This window comes from Ambystoma mexicanum, chromosome 1q (assembly GCF_040938575.1).
Source record: "Ambystoma mexicanum isolate Mex_15411 chromosome 1q, UKY_AmexF1_1, whole genome shotgun sequence".
Taxonomy (NCBI): domain Eukaryota; kingdom Metazoa; phylum Chordata; class Amphibia; order Caudata; family Ambystomatidae; genus Ambystoma; species Ambystoma mexicanum.
This window is the reverse complement of record NC_090922.1, coordinates 597,238,511-597,262,521: the sequence shown is the minus strand read 5'-3', so window position 1 is coordinate 597,262,521 and position 24,011 is coordinate 597,238,511. Positions and strand designations below refer to the sequence as shown.

At 49.3% G+C, this 24,011-nt stretch overlaps 2 protein-coding genes across 3 annotated transcripts in view; one reads left to right on the top strand and one right to left on the bottom strand.

The window, feature by feature from the left end:
• The window catches only part of TNN (tenascin N), a 235,065-nt gene extending 232,575 nt beyond the window's left edge, over positions 1-2,490 (bottom strand). For both annotated transcript variants that reach the window (XM_069641134.1, XM_069641135.1), the window contains exon 1: positions 2,355-2,490. The gene's annotated coding sequence lies outside the window, so the exon portion shown is untranslated. The remainder of the gene's footprint in view (positions 1-2,354) is intronic.
• An 18,081-nt stretch (positions 2,491-20,571) lies between these two features.
• On the top strand, positions 20,572-22,212 carry LOC138557742 (caldesmon-like). Its single transcript, XM_069642634.1, has one exon. It carries the CDS (start codon positions 20,572-20,574, stop codon positions 22,210-22,212), a length of 1,641 nt encoding a protein of 546 aa, XP_069498735.1.
• The last annotated feature ends 1,799 nt before the right edge of the window (positions 22,213-24,011 follow it).

Sequence of the window (24,011 nt, the reverse complement as noted above, 5' to 3'; positions counted from 1 at the left end):
AATATTCCCCCCTTGGGTGTATTTTGCCAAACGACCTAACTTTCCCCACAATGTAACAATGTGCCAAGGTAATCTCAGCGATGACTGATTTTGGCAGATGAACTGCAAAGATATCCCAAGAATTCCCAAATTGCAAAAAAAACTCTGTAAATATTGATATGTGTGGAGAAGTGTTACGCATTCTACTTATGGAGAACTGCGCAGCAGATCTGACAGGTATAGATTCTCCAAGCGTCATTCCCGCGCAATACATTTGCAGACTTTAGGTTCAAGAATGATGAAAGGATTTTTCTCGTGTTCCTTTTGTGAATTTGGTAACGAATATTTGTGGCAATTGGGGGGCATTAGAGAAGTGTATGTATATGTGTATACGCTTTATAACGTGCACTCGTCGCAGTAAAGCAATAGAGCGCTGTACACAAGGGACACACCCGGGGGGTACAGGTGGGTTGTGGGGGCGGTAGAGGAATGGGGCTCTGCAGGGGGGCAGTGGAGGACGTTTTGAGCCAGTTTGGGGACATTGGAGAAGTGTATGCATTTGTGAATGGGCGTCATTAAGTGCACACCGAGCTGGCAAGCTGTGGAGCTCTGTGCGTAGGGGGCACACGGGCGGGCTGCGGGGGTGGCAGAGGCAGCCCTGCCCTGGAGGTGGCAGGGGCAGCAGTGGAGAGACGGGTCTCGGGGGAGATGAAGGGTTGAGTGCCGCGATTGGTGAGATTTTCTTTGAAGAGTGTCGGGCTATGGTCGCGATTTCCCTCACCCTCACTCCCAATGCGCTCCATCAGAGGTCTGCCTTCCCTGCGTTTCAGGGGAGCTTGTTCTGGTCCAGAGCTGTCCCCCGAGACTAGCCCCTCTCGCTTGTTTCTTTTTCCCTTTCCTACAACGGGGTAATGCACCGGTGGCGAGATAGCTCAGAGGGCTAATAATGCTCCTTGCGCTGCTCTATGTGTAACCTTCAAGCCACATGGTTCAAATCGACCGACTCAGACTTTCAACTTTCTGAGGTTGACAAAATGAGGAACAGTGCAAGGGGTATTATTTAGGCGCCAGAAGGTTATTGAGTTTGGGGTGTGCTGCCACACTCCAACACACTGAACGTTTAAGGTCTGTCCAATGCCCGTGTCGTATCCTCCGTCCTTCCCCTCCCAAAAAACATATGTGTGATAAACATACCACCTGATAAAGACAAGTATTTAACCCACCCTCTAGGATCCAATGCAGCCAGCTTACATGAAATTGCAATAATGGATGCAATATTTACTATTTTAAGAAGCATGTAAAGCGCGCACTGCAAAAGGAGTGCCTTCTAGGCGCGTCTTCACGCACTTAAGCGCGACTATAAGAGCGGGGACTGGTGTACATATACTGCTAAGTGGGGTCGGTGTAGCGTTTTGACCCGAGTGCCAAGAGGTCTTTTGTTCGTACTGAAATAACCAAGTGACAGTATATTCAACTCTGTTGTAAGGTAGCTCATTTGGTTAAAGCACTTTCTGCGGAGAACTGCGTGTGTAAGCTGGAAGGAAGAAGGTACTGGTTCGAATGAGCTATCTCAGCCTTCCGAACCGTAGTGCATACATGATGTCAATTGATGCGGACCCCACCTGCTAGTGACAGCGCAACGAAACTGAAAAGTCTGCATCACTAAGCTCTACATCAAAATACACAAAAGCTGGCTTGGCTGTGGCATTTGAATCGTGTGAGGGGCAACACGGCCCGGTGTGCCTGGATGCATTGCCACGGGTCTTCCCGACCGACGTGGGTGTTTTAAAGTCTGTCTTCCAACAAGGAAACTATTGATATCGATACGTTTTGATATAGCTCTTTAATTGCAAGTGCTGCCGATTAAACAGTGGCGTGAAAGAAGCACGGGAGGCCAGATGTGTTGTATTGCTTTTCTGGTGTGCTTATGGGGTATGACATTTTATTTTACAGCGCTTCGAGTGAACACTTGGTCCATTGTGCGCTACTCGGTCGAATACTGATAAATATACTCTTTAGTCAGCGCCCCCTGGAGCTTGAGGGCCTCAGGTCTGGTCGATGGACGCTGCCATCCTGGTTTTCAGGCTTGCAACCTAACGAGGATCTGCGAGAGATGACGCTTGCCACTGGGCAAGGCGCTACACTGAGCATATCTAGGCGCTTTGGGACTCAGGGACATGCGTTCTGATCCCGGCTTCCTCGCTTGGTCTCACCGTTTGATGCTGACCCTACCGTGCATCTCCCTGCGTCGCGGTCCCATTGTCTACCAAAAACCGGGGGCGCCGAGAAATGGGAAAATACAAGAACTAAGCGCTGTAGAAAACCTGGCCATTGAAATATATATGATGAACAAGTAGCCTGGCCACTCTGCTTACCTCTCGGTAGGGTGAATGGCAGGCGGATTCCTGAGGACTGTCTGCCCACCTGCCAGTGACAGGCTCTCCCGAGGGTCTGCACTGGACGCTTCAGTACCCAGCTCTGGCTAACCCCCTGCCTCAAGGGGGCTTAAATCTCCACTGGAACAGGCAAAGCACCAATGGGGGCCACTGGGTGTAGTCCTGGCTGCCAGGGAGCCATCCGATGATGTCAAACTACCCAGAAGCAGACCCACCCCCTCTCTGGAGAGAGAAAGTCATTCCCTTCTCTCACCTCCACTCCCCCAACACCACCCTCCCCCTTTCTGTACATTCAGAAGACGAAGGGACTGCCCCTGTTTTCGGAACGTATGTGAAGACAAGTTTGGCCGCAAAGAACATCTTTTAAAAGTGTAGGGCTAAGCTCCTGCCTCCGCTGGGCAGTTATGCAACGGTGTCTGTGTGTGGCGAGGGGGTAGGGGCTGGCGGGAGTGACGAACTAAACAGGGGCATGCCACTTGGAGGATTGTGAAATATAAGAGAAAAAGAGTACGTGAAGAGAAGTATGAAGGAAGTGAGGAAGGAAGGAAGGAAGGAGGAAGAGATGGAAGGGAGAAGGGAAGGGAAGAAGGAAGGGAGGAAGGAAGGAAAAGAGGGAGGGAGGGAGGGAAGGAAGGAAGGAAAAGAGGGAGGGAGGGAAGGAAGGAAGGAAGGAAGGAAGGAAGGAAGGGAGGGAGGGAGGAAGGAAGAGTAGAGAAGAGAGGGAGGAGAGAGAGAGAGGAAGGAAGGGAAGGGAGGAAGGAAGGACGGCTGGAGGGAGGGAAGGTTAGAGAGGAAGGGAAGGAAGGAAGGAAGGAAGGAAGGGAAAGGAAAGGAAAGGAAAGGAAAGGAAAGGAAAGGAAAGGAAAGGAAAGGAAAGGAAAGGAAAGGAAAGGAAAGGAAAGGAAAGGAAAGGAAAGGAGGGAGGAGGGAGGGAGAGAGGGCGGGAAGAAGGAACGAAGGCAGGTTTGGCGGGCGGGGTAAATAAGGAAGGAGGGAGGAAATGAGGAAGGGGGGTGGCCGAGGGGGTGGGGGGAGGAATGATGACGGGAGGGAAGAAAAGTAGGGAAAGGGCAGGAAGGAAGGAAGGAAAGAAGGAAGGAAGGAAGGAAGGAAGGAAGGAAGGAAGGAAGGAGGGAAGGAAGGAAGGAAGGAAGGAAGGAAGGAAGGAAGGAAGGAAGGAAGGAAGGAAGGAAGGAAGGAAGGAAGGAAGGAAGGAAGGAAGGAAGGAAGGAAGGAAGGAAGGAAGGAAGGAAGGAAGGAAGGGAGGGAGGGAGGGAGGGAGGGAGGGGTGGAGGGGGAGGAGGGAGGGAGGGAGAGAGGGCGGGAAGAAGGAACGAAGGCAGGTTTAGCGGGCGGGGTAAATAAGGAAGGAGGGAGGAAATGAGGAAGGGGGGTGGCCGAGGGGGTGGGGGGAGGAAGGATGACGGGAGAGAAGAAAAGTAGGGAAAGGGAAGGAAGGAAGGAAGGAAGGAAGGAAGGAAGGAAGGAAGGAAGGAAGGAAGGAAGGAAGGAAGGAAGGAAGGAAGGAAGGAAGGAAGGAAAGGTAGAAGAGAGAGGGAGGCGAGAAGGAGGAAGGGAGGGAATGGGGAGGAAGGAAGGACGGCTGGAGGTAGGGAGTGGGATAGAGAGGAAGGGAGGGAAGGAAGGAAGCAAGGAAGGGTGGGAGGGATGGAGGGAGGGAGAGAGGGCGGGAAGAGGTAAGGACAGGAGGGAAGGAAGGGAGGAAGGATGGAAGGGAGAAAGGAGGGAAGGAAGGCAGGGAGGAAAGAATGAGGTAGGGGGAATGGAGGGAGGAGGAAGGAAGGGGGAAGAGGGAAGGAAGGAAAGTAGGAAAAGAGGGATTGAGGGAAGGAAGGAAGGGAGGAAGGAAGGAAGGAAGGAAGGGAGGGAGGGAGGGAGGGAGGGAGCAGAGAGAAAGGGAGGGAAGGGGGAGGAAGGAAGGATGGCTGGAGAGAGGGAAGGGGGAGAGAGAGGCAGGGAGGGAAGGAAGGAAAGAAGCAAGGGAGGGAGGGATAGAGGGAGGGCGGGAAGAGTTAAGGACAGGAAGGAAGGAAGGAGAGGGATGGAAGGAGGGGGAAGGAAGGGAGGAAAGAAGGAAGGAAGGGGGAGAGAGAGGATAGCAGTGGTACAAAAGAGGAAGGGTCAGGGAGGGGTTTGGGAGAGGGAAGGAACGCAGATATGAAGGGAAGGAAGGAAGGAGGAAGGAAGGATGGAAGGAAGGAAGGAAGGAAGGAAGGAAGGGAGGGAGGGAGGGAGGGAGGGAGAGAGGGCGGGAAGAGGTAAGGACAGGAGGGAAGGAAGGGAGGAAGGAAGGAAGGGAGAAAGGAGGGAAGGAAGGCAGGGAGGAAAGAATGAGGTAGGGGGAATGGAGGGAGGAAGAAGGAAGGGGGAAGAGGGAAGGAAGGAAAGTAGGAAAAGAGGGATTGAGGGAAGGATGGAAGGAAGGAAGGAAGGAAGGAAGGAAGGAAGGAAGGAGGGAAGGAAGGAAGGAAGGAAGGAAGGAAGGAAGGAAGGGAGGAAGGGAGCAGAGAGGAAGGGAGGGAAGGGGGGAAGGAAGGATGGCTGGAGAGAGGGAAGGGGGAGAGAGAGGCAGGGAGGGAAGGAAGGAAAGAAGCATGGAAGGGAGGGAGGGATGGAGGAAGGGAGGGCGGGAAGAGTTAAGGACAGGAAGGAAGGAAGGAGAGGGATGGAAGGAGGGGGAAGGAAGGGAGGAAAGAAGGAAGGAAGGGGGAGAGAGACGATAGCAGGGGCACAAAAGAGGGAGGGTCAGGGAGGGGTTTGGGAGGGAAGGAGGGGGCAAAGGAGGGAAGAGGGAAGGAAAGGGGGGAAGGAAGGAGGAAGGAGGGAAGGAACGCAGATATGAAGGGAAGGAAGGAAGGAAGGAAGGAAGGAAGGAAGGAAGGAAGGAAGGAAGGAAGGAAGGAAGGAAGGAAGGAAGGGAGGGAGAGAGGGTGGGAAGAGGTAAGGACAGGCGGGAAGGAAGGGAGGAAGGAAGGAAGGGAGAAAGGAGGGAAGGAAGGCAGGGAGGAAAGAATGAGGTAGGGGGAGTGGAGGGAGGAGGAAGGAAGAGGGAAGAGGGAAGGAAGGAAAGTAGGAAAAGGGGGAAGGAAGGAAGGAAGGAAGGAAGGGAGGAAGGAAGGAAGGAAGGAAGGGAGGAAGGAAGGAAGGAAGGAGAGGGAAGGAAGTGAGGAAATAAGGAAAGGAAGGGAGGAAGCAAGGAAGAGGGAAGGACGGCAGGGTTGGTGGGTGGGGGAAAGAAGGAAGGGAGGGAGGAAATGAGGAAGGAAGGGGCGGAGGGAGTGGGAGGGAAGGAGGGTTGACGGGAGGGAAGAAAAGTAGGGAAGGGGCAGGAACGAAGAAGGGAGAAAAGGAAGGAAGGAAGGAAGGCAGGGAGGAAGGGAGGGAGGAAGGAGGGAAGGAAGGGAGAAAGGAAGGAAGGAAGGAAGGAAGGAAGGAGAGGGAAGGAAGGGAGGAAAGGAAGGGAGGAAGCAAGGAAGAGGGAAGGAAGGGAGGGAGGAGAGAGGAAGGGAGGGAAGGGAGAGGGAGGAAGGAAGGATGGCTGGAGGGAGGGAAGGGGGAGAGAGAGGAAGGGAGGGAAGGAAGGAAGGAAGGAAGGAAGGAAAGAAGGAAGGAAGGAAGGAAGGAAGGAAGGAAGGAAGGAAGGAAGGAAGGAAGGAAGGAAGGAAGGAAGGAAGGAAGGAAGGAAGGAAGGAAGGAAGAAAGGAAGGAAGGAAGGAAGGAAGGAAGGGAGGGACGAAGGAAGGAAGGGGGAGAGAGAGGATAGCAGGGGCACAAAAGAGGGAGGGTCAGGGAGGGGTTTGGGAGGGAAGGAGGGGGCAAAGGAGGGAAGAGGGAAGGAAAGGGGGGAAGGAAGGAGGAAGGAGGGAAGGAACGCAGATATGAAGGGAAGGAAGGAAGGAAGGAAGGAAGGAAGGAAGGAAGGAAGGAAGGAAGGAAGGAAGGAAGGAAGGAAGGAAGGAAGGAAGGAAGGAAGGAAGGGAGGGAGGGAGGGAGGGAGGGAGGGAAGAAGAGAGGGTGGGAAGAGGTAAGGACAGGCAGGAAGGAAGGGAGGAAGGAAGGGAGAAAGGAGGGAAGGAAGGCAGAGAGGAAAGAATGAGGTAGGGGGGAGTGGAGGGAGGAGGAAGGAAGGGGAAGAGGGAAGGAAGGAAAGTAGGAAAAGGGGGAAGGAAGGAAGGTAGGGAGGAAGGATGGAAGGAAGGAGAGGGAAGGAAGGGAGGAAAGAAGGAAAGGAAGGGAGGAAGCAAGGAAGAGGGAAGGATGGCAGGGTTGGTGGGTGGGGGAAAGAAGGAAGGGAGGGAGGAAATGAGGAAGGAAGGGGGCGGAGGGGGTGGGAGGGAAGGAGGGATGACGGGAGGGAAGAAAAGTAGGGAAGGGGCAGGAACGAAGAAGGGAGAAAAGGAAGGAAGGAAGGAAGGAAGGAATGGAGGAAGGGAGGGAGGAAGGAGGGAAGGAAGGAAGAGAGGAAAGGAGGGAGGAAGGAAGAGAGGGGAATGAAGGAAGGAAGGAAGGAAAGAAAGAAGGAAGGAAGGAAGGAAGGAAGGAAGGAAGGAAGGAAGGGAAGGAGGGGGAAGGAAGGGAGGAAAGAAGGAAGGAAGGGGGAGGGAGGGGATAGCGGGGGCACAAAAGAGGGAGGGAAGGGAGGGGTTTGGGAGGGAAGGAGGGGGCAAAGGAGGGAAGAGGGAAGGAAAGGGGGAAGGAAGGAGGGAAGGAGGGAAGGAACGCAGATATGAAGGAAAGGAAGGAGGGAGGGAAGGAATGAAGGAAGGAAGGAAGGAAGGGAGGGAGGGAGGGAGGGAGGCAGCAGAGAGGAAGGGAGGGAAGGGGGAGGAAGGAAGGATGGCTGGAGAGAGGGAAGGGGGAGAGAGAGGCAGGGAGGGAAGGAAGGAAAGAAGCATGGAAGGGAGGGAGGGATGGAGGGAGAGAGGGCGGGAAGAGTTAAGGACAGGAAGGAAGGAAGGAGAGGGATGGAAGGAGGGGGAAGGAAGGGAGGAAAGAAGGAAGGAAGGGGGAGAGAGAGGATAGCAGGGGCACAAAAGAGGGAGGATCAGGGAGGGGTTTGGGAGGGAAGGAGGGGGCAAAGGAGGGAAGAGGGAAGGAAAGGGGGGAAGGAAGGAGGAAGGAGGGAAGGAACGCAGATATGAAGGGAAGGAAGGAAGGAAGGAAGGAAGGAAGGAAAGAAGGAAGGAAGGAAGGAAGGAAGGAAGGAAGGAAGGAAGGAAGGAAGGAAGGAAGGAAGGAAGGAAGGAAGGAAGGAAGGAAGTGAGGGAGGGAGGGAGGGAGGGAAGAAGAGAGGGTGGGAAGAGGTAAGGACAGGCGGGAAGGAAGGGAGGAAGGAAGGAAGGGAGAAAGGAGGGAAGGAAGGCAGGGAGGAAAGAATGAGGTAGGGGGGAGTGGAGGGAGGAGGAAGGAAGGGGGAAGAGGGAAGGAAGGAAAGTAGGAAAAGGGGGAAGGAAGGAAGGAAGAAAGGAAGGAAGGAAGGAAGGAAGGAAGGAAGGAAGGGAGGGAGGGAGGGAGCAGAGAGGAAGGGAGGGAAGGGGGAGGAAGGAAGGATGGCTGGAGAGAGGGAAGGGGGAGAGAGAGGCAGGGAGGGAAGGAAGGAAAGAAGCATGGAAGGGAGGGAGGGATGGAGGGAGGGAGGGCGAGAAGAGTTAAGGACAGGAAGGAAGGAAGGAGAGGGATGGAAGGAGGGGGAAGGAAGGGAGGAAAGAAGGAAGGAAGGGGGAGAGAGAGGATAGCAGGGGCACAAAAGAGGGAGGGTCAGGGAGGGGTTTGGGAGGGAAGGAGGGGGCAAAGGAGGGAAGAGGGAAGGAAAGGGGGGAAGGGAGGAGGATGGAGGGAAGGAACGCAGATAAGGAAGGAAGGAAGGAAGGAAGGAAGGAAGGAAGGAAGGAAGGAAGGAAGGAAGGAAGGAAGGAAGGAAGGAAGGAAGGAAGGAAGGAAGGAAGGAAGGAAGGGAGGGAGGGAGGGAGGGAGGGAGGGAAGAAGAGAGGGTGGGAAGAGGTAAGGACAGGCAGGAAGGAAGGGAGGAAGGAAGGGAGAAAGGAGGGAAGGAAGGCAGAGAGGAAAGAATGAGGTAGGGGGAGTGGAGGGAGGAGGAAGGAAGGGGGAAGAGGGAAGGAAGGAAAGTAGGAAAAGGGGGAAGGAAGGAAGGAAGGGAGGAAGGAAGGAAGGAAGGAAGGAGAGGGAAGGAAGGGAGGAAAGAAGGAAAGAAAGGGAGGAAGCAAGGAAGAGGGAAGGACGGCAGGGTTGGTGGGTGGGGGAAAGAAGGAAGGGAGGGAGGAAATGAGGAAGGAAGGGGCGGAGGAGTTGGGAGGGAAGGAGGGATGACGGGAGGGAAGAAAAGTAGGGAAGGGGCAGGAACGAAGAAGGGAGAAAAGGAAGGAAGGAAGGACGGCAGGGAGGAAGGGAGGGAGGAAGGAGGGAAGGAAGGAAGAGAGGAAAGGAGGGAGGAAGGAAGAGAGGGGGAAGGAAGGAAGGAAGGAAGGAAGGAAGGGAGGAGAGAGGAAGGGAGGGAAGGGGGAGGGAGGAAGGAAGGATGGCTGGAGGGAGGGAAGGGGGAGAGAGAGGAAGGGAGGGAAGGAAGGAAAGAAGCATGGAAATTAGGGAGGGATGTAGGGAGGGTGGGCGGGAAGAAGTAAGGACAGGAAGAAGGAAGGAAGGAAGGAAGGAAGGAAGGAAGGAAGGAAGGGAAGGAGGGGGAAGGAAGGGAGGAAAGAAGGAAGGAAGGGGAGGGAGGGGATAGCGGGGGCACAAAAGAGGGAGGGTAGGGAGGGGTTTGGGAGGGAAGGAGGGGGCAAAGGAGGGAAGAGGGAAGGAAAGGAGGAAGGAAGGAGGGAAAGAGGGAAGGAACGCAGATATGAAGGAAAGGAAGGAGGGAGGGAAGGAATGAAGGAAGGATGGGAGGAAGGCAGAGAAGAGGGAAGGAATGCAGGGTTGGTGGGCAGGGGAAAGAAGGATATAAGGGAGGAAATGAGGCAGGAAGGGGGTTGAGGGTGTGAGAGGGAAGGAGAGATGATGGGAGGGAACAAAAGTAGGGAAGGGGCAGGAACGAAGGAAGGGAGAGAAGGAAGGAAGGAAGGAAGGAAGGAAGGAAGGAAGGAAGGAAGGAAGGAAGGAAGGAAGGAAGGAAGGAAGGAAGGAAGGAAGGAAGGAGAAATGAAAGGTAGAGGAGAGAGGGAGAAAGGGAGGGATGGGGGAGGAAGGAAGGACGGCTGGAGGGAGGGAAGGGGGAAAAGAGTGGAAGGGAAGGAAGGGAGGGATAGAGGGAGGGAGAGAGGGCAGGAAGAGGGAAGGAAGGCAGGGTTGGAGGGCGGGGAAAGAAGGAAGGAAGGGAGGAAATGAGGAAGGAAGGGGAGGATGGGTGGGAAGGAAGGAGGGATGATGGGAGGGAAGATAAGTAGGGAAGGGGAAGGAACGAAGAAAGGGAGAGAAGGAAGGAAGGAAGGAAGGAAGGAAGGAAGGAAGGAAGGAAGGAAGGAAGGAAGGAAGGTAGGAAGGAAGGAAGGAAGGAAGGAAGGAAGGAAGGAAAGAAAGAAGGAAAGAAGGGAGGGAGGGAGGGAAGTCAGGCAGGATGGAAGGGAGCGAGAAATGAGGGAAGGAAGGAAGAGTGCAAAGGAGGTAGGAAGGAAGGAAGAGATGGGGAAAGAAGAAAGGAAGGAAGGAAGGAAGGAAGGAAGGGAGGGAGGGAGGGAGGGAAGGAAGGAAGGAAGGAAGGAAGGAAGGAAGGAAGGAAGGAAGGAAGGAAGGAAGGAAGGAAGGAAGGAAGGAAGGAAGGAAGGATAGAGGGGAGAGGGTGGAAGGGAGGGAGGAAGGGAGGGAAGGGGGAGGAAGGAAGGACGGCTGGAGGGAGGGAAGGGGGAGAGGGGGCAAGGGAGGGAAGGAAGGAAGCAAGGAAGGGAGGGAGGGAGAGCTGGAGGGAGGGAGGGCGGGAAGAGGTAAGGACAGGAGGGAAGAAAGGGAGGAAGGAAAGGAGGGGGAAAGAGTGAAAGATGGAAAGTAGGAAATGAGGGCAAGGAGGGAGGGAGGAAGGAAAGAGGGAAAGAGGGAAGGAAGTCAGTTAATGGGAGGAAAAAAGGGAGGCTGAGGATATAAAGATGTGAAATTAAGGAGCAGAAAAGGGAGCAAGGTAAGGCGGGTGGAGAGAAAAAGCTCGGAATGCTGGTAAGATTGCTCAATGAGTTTAACATCTGCTGCAGATAACTATCTGTATCCTCTATGTCCGAACATCAGATCCCAGTCGAGTAAATCCAGCTTTTCATCCTCACAAAGTCGATGACACGAGTGAGGCTGAGTAAAGAACAGGTATTTTAGAGACCCCCAGGAGAGAAGCTATTCTGTGAAGTGCGCCATGTAAATAGATGTGGACGGAGCAAAGCGGAGGGCCGAAATCAGAAAATAGCAGCCGTCGGAGCAATGGGAAGAGTGTGAGATGGCGATAAAAATAAAAACGAGGGCTCAATTAAGAGGTCGGTGTAAAATTAGTAACGTGTTTTTCTGTACGGTAACATCACATTTTTTTTAAAGCGCAATTTTCTTCAATAAAAAGAATGTGGAATGCTGACTTAAAAGCCTTTAAAAAAGAGGAGCAAAAACACACTTGTGAGTTTTTACTATCAGCTAGTGAACGCGTCTTTCCTGAAGTATATGGTTTACTGAAGGCCCTGCAACGCTTTCGTAAATCAGGAAAGTGTCAGACTTCTTAATAACCTGGGCATTTGTCCATACCTGTGCCAACACGCTTGCTCATTCTATTCGTCCCTTTCTATTCCCCACCCAGGAAAGGTGCAGAATGAGACATCTTTTTTTGTTGGCATAAAAAGGCCGCAGCTTTATTTTCACAACATAATAAACGCAAAACACTGCAAACAAACTTTGTGAAACTAGTTCTGACGGTGCGGCGACCAGCCAACAGCTCCGTGTCAAAACCGTGCTTCCCCCTTTCCCAACCAGTCCACTGTAGGCCAAAGCTCCCCCAACCATTCTTGTCTGATTCCCGCCTGTCATTGCAGGTGTTCCTGGGGTGGGGGAGTGCTGTTTAGTCAGCGGAAGCTGAGCCCTCATTGCTACCTCCAGCGCCCCTGCAGCGTAGGCCCCCAAGGAGCGCTGGTCCGGAGAAGAGCGAAAACCTTTCCGGCTTTCGCACGACTCATTAGTAGTCTGTATCTTGCCACTGGTCGCCAAAACACTGCCACGCCAAAGGTGGGTCCACGCCCACCGTGGCTCCCCCTTTCTTTCTTTTATAATTCCAGCAGCTTCGTGCACAAATTCCAGTAGAACAGATCCATGCCCGATGATGACAAATGCACTCCGTCCTTCAGATAGTATTCCGGGGATTTCAGATTGATCAGCCCTGCCTGATCTGGGGGAAACCTGTGCCCCTGCAGAATTTAGCCATTTGCCCTGTTCAATTTCCTCCTTGATTTTCTGGCTTTCTGCCCCTCCATTCCTACCTTGGTAAGAGATGCCCAAGGAAGATATATTGGGTGGTCTTGCGCATAGCGCAAAAGGATCTCACCGGAGTGTCTGTGTATGGTCCCAATCAGCAACAAAATCAGTTTTATACGCACTTGTTTCCTCAAATCGTACAATTCCAACGGGGAGAGCTGTTGATAGGCGGGGATTCTAATGTAGTATTAGATGGCAATCAGGATAGGTCAGGCCCGGGGGCCTCAATTGAGGCATCTAGGGTGGTCCCTCTTAAAGAGGCTATAATTGACAGGCAGCTGATTGACGCGTGGCAAAGTCTCCACCCTCAGCATCGTGACTATTCTCACTTCTCGTACGTACATCCTACCTATTGTAGAATTGACTATTTTTTGGTGTCTCATTCTTTATTAGCGGGGATAACGTTGGCCACTGTAGAGGTAGCACCGGTGTCAGACCACTCCCCCATTACTCTACACTTAGAAGGTTACGGTCCAGGGGGTCGAAAGTCTATGGGGTGGAAGTTAAATGACTCATTGTTAACAGACCCTGTCATTTATTCTGACATTATGGATAGGATCACATTGTACATTCAGGAGAATCTTATGGGGAGGTTTCAATCTCAGGGGTATGGGAGGCTCTTAAACCCACATTGACAGGGAAGTTAATTGGTATAGCCTCAGCTCGAAAGAAGATTCTGTCGGCCCAGAGAGCCCGAGCTGAAGAGAGGGTGGTCAAGTGGGAATCTCAAAACAAGCATGATGGGGCTAGAAAAACATACAAACAGCGTCAAGTAGCCAGGACTGAGCTAAAGGCATTATGGGCAGACGATATCTCACACAAATTGCTTCGGACAAAACACTTCTACTAAAGCATGTTTAATAAGGCATCTCAGATTTTTGCCTATAAACACCAAGCACAGAGAAACAGCACTACCATAGGGGCCCTGCAAGATAGTGGAGGGTTGTTGCACAATACTGAATCCGAGAAAATAAGTATTTTATCCCAATATTATGCCGAACAGTTTGCAGCGGATTCCCATAGCGGCCCACTACAGGAAGCGCTCATTCGAGAACTTCCTCAAGTCGCGGTGGACCAGAGGCCATTCATTCTCTTCCGGGAAATAAAGCACCAGGGCCTGATGGCTTTACGGGCACTTTTCATAAAAAGTTATCGGCGGCTTTCTCCCTTCACATGGCTGAACTGTTTAATTATTTTTGTGAGTCGCAATCCATTACGCCAACTATGGGGGAATGAACGCTTATTCTGCTCACTAAACCAAACAAGGACTCGACCATATGTTTGTCTTTTGTCCGATCGTGTTTCTTTATCATGATTCTCTGATCTATTCAAACATTTTGGCTACAACACTAGCTGTAGTTCTACCAGAGCTGGTAACAGCAGACATGACTGGTTTTATACCAAGGTACCAGGCTTCAGATCGCATCCGACGTACGATTGATGTTTTGACCTGGGTGCAGAAAGATAACGAGTCATGGCTTTGATTTTGGATGACGCTGAGAAAGCATTCAATTGTGTGGGTTGGACTTATCGGTCCACGGTCTTGGAGGGGTTCAGATTTGGTCCGCCGTTTCTCAGGTTGGTACATGCCAATTTCATGTTACCATCTATGCGGATTAAGGTAAATGGGATTCTTTCGAGTCCGGTGAACCTTAAACGGGGTACTCATCAGGTGTACCTGCTGTCCCCACTATTGTTTGCCTTGACTATGGAACCCTTGGCATGTAGGGTACATTTGTCTGAAGATATTCGAGGGTTGGATATAGACGGTTATCAGCCCAAATTAGCATTATACGCAGACAACCACCTATTTTATATGTAGGATCCCGGCGATACGCTGCCACACGTTGTTTCATTGTTGGAACATTTTCTTGGGGTTTCAGGCTTTAAAATTAATTTGACAAAATCCACAATGCTCAATATCTCGAAGTCAAAGGAGGTGGTCGAACGTTTGAAGGTGGCCTTCCCTTTTTCATGGGCTTTGCGGTCCTTGAAATATCTGGGGGTGTTCTTAATGGTGCACTACGCAGATCACTATGCAACCAATGTTGTGCTGCTTTTTGCTAGAGCTAAGCATGATCTGGCATGGTGGGGGGACTCAGAAATCTCTTGGTTGGGGAAGATAACGACTGCTAAAATGACTCTGCTGCTGCGCTTACTTTAAGTGTTTCAGGCTTTACAAGTTTGGGTTCCGAGGGCGGCCTTAAGGGTATTGCAATCGCAGATGTTCAGGTTTATATGGTCCCAGAAGAACCCAAGAGTAGCTATGCACACAATGATTGTAGCCAAAGGTGTAGGGGGCCTGGCGGTGCCAGATATTGAAAGCTATCTATATGCACCCCAGCTGGCACTGGTTTTAGAGAGTCAAGCGGTGACACAGATGCAGAAGGTTAAACACTGGTTGAATATTGAGCAGGGCATTTTAGGAATCTCCTTGCATAGATCATGCTTGTGCTCCCCAAAAGTTTGGAAGGGGGGTAAGCAGGGACTCCCAACTTCTAGGTCCACATTAGAATACTGGGTTAAAGCAGCGTGTAGATATACCACAACCACGTTCGTCTCACCTTTGACAGGTCTATGGGATAATGAAGAGTTCCCCCCGGATATGGACTGGGCTCAGTTTATTCATTGGAAGGAGGGGGGCTTACACACATTGGGCCAGATGTATAGAGACAATCGCCCCTTACATTTGAAGAGTGCAGACAGGCCTATATAGTTGGGGATAAGGAAAGGTTTGGATACTTGCAACCCCACCACTGGACGACAAGACCACAAGTATTGCCCCAGGGAAAATGTGAGCCAACCCTCTTCGAGGATTTGTTTATAGGTGACCCCCCTACGGCCGAACTTACAGCTCTCTACAGGGTGTTGAACGGATCTAGATTTAAGCCTTGCATACCTACATGACCAGATGGGATAAAGATGTAGGTAGACCTATTGACGATCTTACCTGGTTGAACATTTGGACAAGAGCTAGCAAGCCCGCCCAGGCTATCCAGCTTAGGGAACATAGCTTTAAGATAGTGTGCCGTTGGTATCTCACCCCTGAATGGTTGAATAAGATGACTCCAATGCTTTCCCCTTGTTGTTGGAGGTGTGGTGCGAATTCCGGATCCTTTTTTCGTATGTGGTGGGAATGCCCGCAAGTCCGGGCATTTTGGCAGACAGTGGTCATCCAGATGGTGGGTTTGAACTAGAAATTGATCTTTTGGTTTTACTCCTAGGGAATGAGGATGCTCAGGGACATTATAAATTGAATGCTAGAAGCTCTAGACTGATTACCTTTTTTTCTGGTAGCAGCACGTCTAGTAATTGCGAAACACTGGAAATCTCAAATTATGCCTGGTATAAAGGAATGGTGGGCCCGAGTATGGTTATGTGGCTGCTATGTCCAAAATTGATGGGGCAATGGGGGGAGAAATGGCACAATTTCTTTCAGATTGGGCCCCACTGATAACATTTGTGAATGATCATGATAACCCCAACATTCACCATAAGTCGCATTAGATGTCCTCTTTTTCACTGCTGTAATATCTGAGTTAAGCTGTTGCACCTGAACCCCTGTATGCTCTCTGGTCTTTAGACCGCACCCTATTTTGTATCCCGAAGGATGACCATGGATGTACTTTATTTATTTATTCATTTTAGTTTCCATCAGAGTTTGATTTTAGACATGATTTTGTTATACTATTGGAAAATATGTTGTTTATGGAATCGTACTAAACCAGCGGAATGCTAAAGGCGGCTGCAGACTCATTAACAAGAAAAAAGCCATATAGCCTTGACACATGCTTGATATAAAATCATTGTATTTGGTACATTGTTGTATATGATTTAATAAACTTTAAATGGCAAAAAAACGAAATGCTTGCAATAATACTAGTTCACACCGACCACACAAATATGGATGTTTTCATCTTTCGCAGTCGAAGGCTGTCCTCCTCTTGGGATGGGTTAGGAGCTGGAAGCTTCAAAGCCCCCCCAAACCCCCACCCGGCAACATTATGTTAATTCACACCAGGGTGGTAATTACTGGAGTCCGCTGAATCTGAGGCAGACAGGGGAGATAGGGAAGTATAGTGAAGCTGGCAGTGGACCTATACGATGGAGAAGGGGCCGGCCATCTTGAGTATGCCCAGCCCCATTCCTTGCTGAGAATCTCCTATTTTAAAGCAGCCAAGCTACTCTGGGTTATGTAATCACAAGTAAAAACCCACGTTACAACAGGCAGGATTGAACTGGATTGGCCACCTTACTGAAGACTTGAACTGGACCAATCCGTAGTAGAAAAGTGACTATATAATTAAGCGATATCTCCACTAATTGAAGCATCTGTCTGGATCATTTTTGAGACCATCTTGAAAAATCATCTCAGAACCATCTTGGAACAACTTGAAGAAGATTTCAGTGAAACCTTGTCAGAGTAAAGGCCGCCCACATGTCCATTCATTGGGCGAAGGCAAGCACCTCCAACAAGGGTACAGACTCAGATTCTAGGGCACCTTTGAAGCAACCTGCTGGCGGAAAGCCTGACTGCTTCTCGACACTGGTACCCATGGCTCAGTCTGCTGAAGTGGCTGCTCTGCAAGTGTCCATGGTAACCTTCTTAGTAAGGAAGGCGAGAAGTCAGCCTCTCCTATCCTCGGGCCCCAGTGGAGCGTTCCCCAGAGCTGCAAGGACAAACAGAAGCTTCTGTTGGATCTCCCTGCAACTTCTGATTGCTGCGAGATCTTTAAGGGCTTTTAAGCCCCTACAAAGACCAAAAGGCAGTGCCTTTGGCACCCTCTGAAATGTCAAACCACTTCAAGCGCCTCAAGCTTCATCGAGCAACTGCCGAGACTACAGTTGAGATGCCAAGTCGAGAACACTGACTGATTGCTGCTTCAAACCAACTCGATGCTGTAGATGAGGAGCCAAATACGCCCACCTCAACCGTTCCGCCCTTTTATCTGCATGTTGGAAACCAGAGTATGTGACATGCACGGAGCAGTTGGAACGGCAAAGGCCATAGGGAACCATTGGGGCAAGGTTCCCATTGAGGAATCCATATCTACATACACGGAGATATGATGGTTGTTTAAATAAAATTCCTGAAGAAGCAGAGCAAATAAACGTCAAGGAAGAATGGTAACAGCACCAACCATCGCCAGTATACGTCACACACAGCTGAGCTGATGTACCTAGAAGAGATGCATATACTAGAGAATGAAGATATTCTATAAGGCATCAAGAAATTATCAAGGATAAGTGACATCTTGGGATCAAGGTAAAGAAACCTATGCCACAGACACAGATAAAGACATTAAGTCATTTTACATGTGTACAGATGCAAAAGAAACGCAAGCAGACGAAGTAAACTTGAGGCTAACTTTATAGTGAATAGATTGCGGCAAGAGCCAATATATACATATATACCTATGGACAAGTAAAGGATGGATGTTTCCACTACGCATTATAGCAGTGCTGGACAGTAGCAGAAAGGCCTCATCTCTAGTGTGTCACAGTTAAAAAGCAAATTGAATTGCAAAGTGAATCTCAGCAGACAAGGCTGGATGAGCCAAGAAGCCAAGGTCTTATCAAACTGGAGTAAACTGACATTGGGTACAAATCGTGTGAAAGTACAGAACTCCTGTTCCGAAGGCATGAACATAAGGAAGATATCAGATGTCTAATAATAATACTATTAAAAGCACTAGAAGCGCGATTCCATGGTCTCTAGTCACATGGAAGGCTGAAGTTGGAAGAACGAGATGGTCACACCTACACATGAGGGCAGACTGTGCTTTTCTAAATTTCTCAGAGCTAAGAACACTCTCAAGGCCGAGCTTACAAGCCTAATTTACATTAGACCACTGAGGTGATGATGGATTGATATGCTAATTGGTGGGATGCGATTGTTAAGGCGAGCTGACCAGCACCTGCATGGCCAGCCTGCATGCTGCTAGACATAGATGGAAAAGTATTGACAGAGGTTAAAGTGCCAGCCAATTGTAGAGGACTGCGTATTAAGGGGTCCTTTAGTTATGTAAACCAATGGTACGTTGTGTATTTAGTGACGTTCATAGTGGTCATTTTTAGGGGAGGGCTTAGTTGCCCCACCCCTGATGTTAAGTAACCAATCACTTTCTTTCACTTTTTTAGAGTAGTATGGATCATATACTTAGATGTTCACTTAGAGCCAATCACCCATACTCATAGGTTTTTGTAGTTTGCCACATAGGATGACGTTAGTAAAACGTAGGTTAAAGTCATTGATGACAAGTATTGTGTATACAATCTAGGTTTTTACTAAGAATGTTTGAGTAAGAGGATCGAGCAAGTTCGTTGATGTTCGTTATGCTCCCTGTTTTAGATAATTGATATAAAAACAGTCTTCCTTTTGCCAACTACGTTTCGTTTATTGATGTATTAATAAATATCTGCATTCCCATCCATCTCCAGGGTAATTTCTACTCATCAAAGGGGCTGGGTTATCCAGTTCACTTGGTAGCAGGGATGATGGTTCAGAGCCATCGACATAAGTAAAGTTTAGAGTCCCAGCAATATCGAACGAGCTTTGCCATTCAGCTGGAAGGACGTGAAGCTCCCCGTAGATAGTGGTTAGTGTAATTTGAAAAAGCTTGCAAGCGCAGTGTGATGAGTCCACTGGTTTCAGACAGAATCCCCTCCCACGTCTACGAGAAGCTGATCGGACAGAAGGTTGAAGAGGTGGTAAAAAAGGCATACAGCATAAAGTTGGAAAATGAGAGCGGTGAGTAAAAACTGAGATAATTGGCAAAACAAATGGGTGATGAGTGAAGAAAAGAAGTAAGAGAAGGGAAAAGTGAGTAACGGAGGGAGGCGGGATAAATATAACCTTAGAATAAATGTGTTATATATATGGGGAATAAGCTATTGACTTGAGTGTGGCCAAGCAATAAATTAATGTGAGAGAGGCCTCAATAAGAGAATACGCCCTGGCCTGCGTTTTAATGAACGTATCAGAAGAAATTTGAACCTAGAGTCCTGCAGTGGATGACGTAGAAGATGGATTCGATTAAAGGCGAATCTAAAGAGTTTAATTTACACACCATTTGGAGTATTTTAGAAGGCAAGATGAGTCTTAAAGAGAAGATCGTAGGAGATATATGTGACCGGTCAAGTTTGTCTGTTTGTTTTATGTGATTTTGAAAATGATGATGTCATAAATGGAAAAACTAATTGATAGTTTGAAATTGAACTTGGTGGTTGTTTTTAGCAGGATTAAAGTGAAAAGTGTGATTAAAGGGGTTGGAGCCTACGACAAGTGGTTCACCCTCATATGGTGTTATTTTTCTGAAATGTACTTTTTAAATCTGTGATTAAAGCAAGCGAGTGTTAAACAGGTTAAGGGTAACGAGTTGAGAATGGAGGATATTACTCCACTTATGCATCTCTGCAAACAATTGCCAAAACATGCACCTAAGCTCAGGCAGTATATTGCGGAATGGGTTAAAGGAACCGCAGATAAAATGTTTATGCCGTGGCCGCAAGGAGGGTCACTATTGAAGGCAGTCCTGCAGCATATGATGACATATTTGCATGCAGCATACACAGGAAAAAAACTAGACAGGAGACTAGCTAGCCTAGAGCTATGGAAGATGTACCAAGAGGAGCGAGCTGAGCCACCTCCTGTAGATTGGATACTTAATGTATGCAAAGAGTGGGGTGAGGAGCCCTCTGCTCCCCCCACCCCAGCTGAAATAGAAGACGAGAAGAAGAAAGACAATGGGTTATACCCATTGAGCGAGCTACAGGCAGCAACAGGGTATAGAAACCCAGCCTATGAGTTGCCTACGCAAAGTAGTGACAAGGGTCCAGAAAAAAATACTGAGAGAGATGTAATCTCTAAGGTCCCGAGGGACAGGGAGAGACGCGATAAAGAGAGAAGTGATCGAGCAAGCACGGTGGTCAGTCATTTTTTCGAAAAAAAAATGTCGAAAGACAATTTTTTCGAAAAAATAATGTCGAAAAAAAAAGTCGAATTCCTTTTTTTAAAGCGGAGTTGGGTGAGGAGAGTTGAGTCTGCTGGAGTCTCTCTCCCCTGTCTACTACAGCATGTGGGAGGGCTTAAAAACCCTGCACCCAGAGCGGAGCGGTGAGTGGAGTTGGGTGAGGAGAGTTGAGTCTGCTGGAGTCTCTCTCCCCTGTCTACTACAGCATGTGGGAGGGCTTAAAAACCCTGCACCCAGAGCGGAGCGGTGAGTGGAGTTGGGTGAGGAGAGTTGAGTCTGCTGGAGTCTCTCTCCCCTGTCTACTATAGCGTGTGGGAGGGCTTAAAAACCCTGCACCCAGAGCGGAGCGGTGAGCGGAGTTGGGTGAGGAGAGTTGAGTCTGCTGGAGTCTCTCTCCCCTGTCTACTACAGCGTCTGGGAGGGCTTAAAAACCCTGCACCCAGAGCGGAGCGGTGAGCGGAGTTGGGTTAGGAGAGTTGAGTCTGCTGGAGTCCGCGGGAGCCCGCGGGGGCAGAGGCAGACGCAATATGGACGCAGCCCAGAAATCTGAGAGACCACCGTTACATCAAGGGTGAAAAAATAGTAGAAATGAAAAACCGGACGAGGTGGTAGCAGATTCAGATACTGACAACAGCAAACGGCGTCTAAGGAGTGTGAAATCGCCAGCCAGACGGCTGAAATCCAAGACGCCTCTCAGTGAAGAAACTGCCCACGAAGGAAAAAAGGAGCTACATACTCCGAGGACTCGTTACAACAGCATGAACAACGAGCTCAGAGAGGCTTGCACGACGGCAGCTTTGTGCGTCGTCGAACCAGAGGCGGAAGACGCACAAGTAACAACAGAACCACAAGTCCCGCAAATAAACCCAAGCGGTGAAAGAAAACAAGACCTACCAGGATCCGAGGTGACCAGTGCCCTGCACACCGCTTTTAAGGCGAGTGGGTTTCCGGAAACGGCAGCCGGAGGGCAGCCGCTGACGGACCCTCAGCAGGAGCGCCGCGACGCCGAGGACCGGAGGGAACGGAGGGAGAAGAAATCACCGGAAAAGCCAGCAAACCGCGGAGCAGGACAGACAGGCTTGCCTGACCTAGGGCGGGCTGGGAGGAGCCCCACGCGGATGGGGAACACGGAGGGGAGTGGCCTAAAGAAACGCCGTGAGAAAGTCCGAGGTCAAACAGATAGCCCAAACGAGAATACCAAAGGGACGCAGATAGCGGAATTGGCAAAGAGCCAGGCTAATAATCTGACTGCCACTCAAGAAAGGGAAAGTGTGGATGTGGACAGTTTACCACAAGAGAATGAGGAAGGAAGAAGGCTTGACTGGCCACAAGAGAAGGTTCCCAAAACTGTCGTACAAGCAAGCGTACAGAGGAAGCCGGGGTCTGCTGACATTGATGAGGAATTAGGCATAAGTGAGAACGCAATAGGAGAAGAGACAATACAAAGGGAGGAAAATCGGATGCAAGTGCCAATCAATAAATCCATCAGGCACGAAGGGAAAGAAAGCAGCACAGAAGAAAGTTGGAGAGAAAGTGAAACGGGGACGTCAGACTCAGATTCGGAAACAGAACTGGAGAAAAAAGCCCTAGAAGCAAAACAGAAAAAAAGGATAACTACCAATAAACCAACAACGCAAAGAAAAAATCAAGAAAAGACGAATAAAATGAAAACAACAAAGAATACCAAAGAAAGAGGATGTGAACAGCTAGGAAAAACGAAAACGACAGGAGAAAATATAAAAAAGAAACCGCAAAAAAAAGATGAGGGAATGCAAAAAGGACCATTGCCAGTATCCTTGTCAGGAACATTGAAAGCATTTTTCTTCAACCAGCAGAAACGAAAATTAGACCCGGAAAACGATCTATCGGACGCAGAACTGCTGGAAGCGGTCGAGGTAAATTCCGGAGGGGATAGCCAACAGACCCCCGGGGTCACCATGGGGCTAGAAGGATCACCAGCTATAGGTCTGTCGCAGCTCTTGCAGGAAAAAAAGAATGCGGCGAAAGCAATCCGGCGGCAAATAGAAGAAAGAGAAGAAAGACGGAAGCTAAGCACCTTAAAAGAACATCAGGAGGCACGTTCTGAAGGAGGGGGGAATACCTTAAGAACTGAAGACGACAACCAAAGACAGGCCCTGGCCCGGGAGAGGGTGTTCCAACCAAAAGAGCAACGTCAAAACGCGGATTGCCCAGACTGGGCAAAAGCACACCCGAATTTAGACCAGCTACTTCGTACCCCGGAGAAAGTAAGAGAACTACATGGAGTGAACCAGCAAAGAGAAACACAGAAAGAACAACCTAAGTGCACAAGGTCGGAGGAAAAATCACACAGAAGCAATGGCAACGCCAGGGAAAATAGCCAGCACACAGAAATCGCCGAAAAACAGAAGGATAAGTGAATTAGGCACGTCAATACAAAAGGAGTCCCCAAGTAAAAAAACGGATCTACTAACAATGATGTCTGCAATAACGATCGCACTGGCCCCATATTGCAAACTATATGAAACAATAAAAGAAGGAATACAAGATAACACATCAATTCTGGCCTCTATGTCCACAAAAATCACGCATATAGAAGGATACATCACAGCTGTAGAAGAAAGAAATGACGCCTACAAGAAAGGGTGGGAAAAAGAACTGGAGGACTTAAAGAAACAAATTGAGTGCTTAAAAAGGGGGACAGAGGAGGAGGATCAGAAAACTAAAAAATCGGAGTTGGAAAGTAAAAAGGCTGCAATCACAGATAGACACAAAGGAGACCAGGAGATAAAGGAAGTGATGGAGGAAAGGTTCAAACCCCCACAAATATACCCAATCAAATCAGGACTCCGAGATCATCCTCAGAGAAAAGCTCCAGTGATATTGAAACTAAAGAATAATGACAAGGCAGAGAAAGATCCAACAAAAGAGAAGGCGGAGCAGCAGGAATCAGAAAAACCAAAAGAAAAAAAAAAGAAGGAACTAGAGAGGAAAGTCCAGAAAAAAGGCCGAGAGAAGGGAAAAGAGACAAAACGAGAAGCTCTCCCCTTTCGGTTGAAGATTTTATGAGTGATACTAACTTGATGAACTTGTCCCAACATTGGGAGACCGCCTCCAACAACTCAGTGATGGAGGTGAACACAGATCAGCAAATACAAAAACAAAAAGAATCAGAGAAAGAAATAGAAATTAGACAAAACATGAAAGCCCAAACACCAAAAAGAAGCCAAGAGGCAAGTGAGACCCAAAAGAGGAGAGAATTGGAGATACAAAAAAAGAACAGAAAAGAAGAACGAAAGCCCTCAAAAGAGCAAAGAATAAGTGAGCGGTCAACAACACACCGACAACAGGTGATAAAAAGCTCAGAGGACAACAGAAGAACTGGTATGTCGAAAGCTGAAAAACAGGAACGTATATTCAAACTTGAGCAACTAGATCCAAAAAGCGGATATATGATCCTAAATAGGAAGACGATTTTGAAATTAATGAGCAAAATGTACGCACTGAAAATGATAAAAACAGAAGACATCACATTAGTAGAGCCTTACCATAGAGGAAAGATCGCAAAGGCATACATTCACGTGAAAGAACCAATCCGGCAAGACACGGAGGCAAACGCAGCTATTGAAATGCGCCAAAATGGGTTTGGGTTGACAGAAATAAAAAGAGAAATACAAAAAGAAAAGAAAGAGCCTCAGTATGATGAAAAAGAAAGAAGGCCATACCATTTTACTTCACGGACAGAAGAGCGGTATCGATCTAATAGAATAGGAAAACATAGAGAAGAAAAGGGTACCGATTTGGAATTGGAGTATGGACGAACGGAAGACAGAAAAGAGAACCGAAGATACCATAAGGATGAATGAAAAACAACAACAAAACACGCAGTCAAGGAAGGAGCACCAGGACACGGGCTCAGAATATCATAACCTACACCGGAGAGCGGAACCAAGACGCTTTCAGAGACATTTAAGCCCAGAGAGAACTGGCCGCCACAGTAGAAATGAGAGAGCAAAGAAATCACCCCCGAGACAAACAAAGGAGATGTCAATGAACACAGGCCCGCTAGCATGGCTAAAAGCAGCCTTAATGCGCAAAACAGAGAACTAGCAATTAACGCAGTCACCGGCACCTACGTGGGATGAACAAAGTAGTGGTGACCAAAAAGAAAGCAAGAAATGTTTCATCCTGGGGTCATGGAACACAAGAGGATATACTC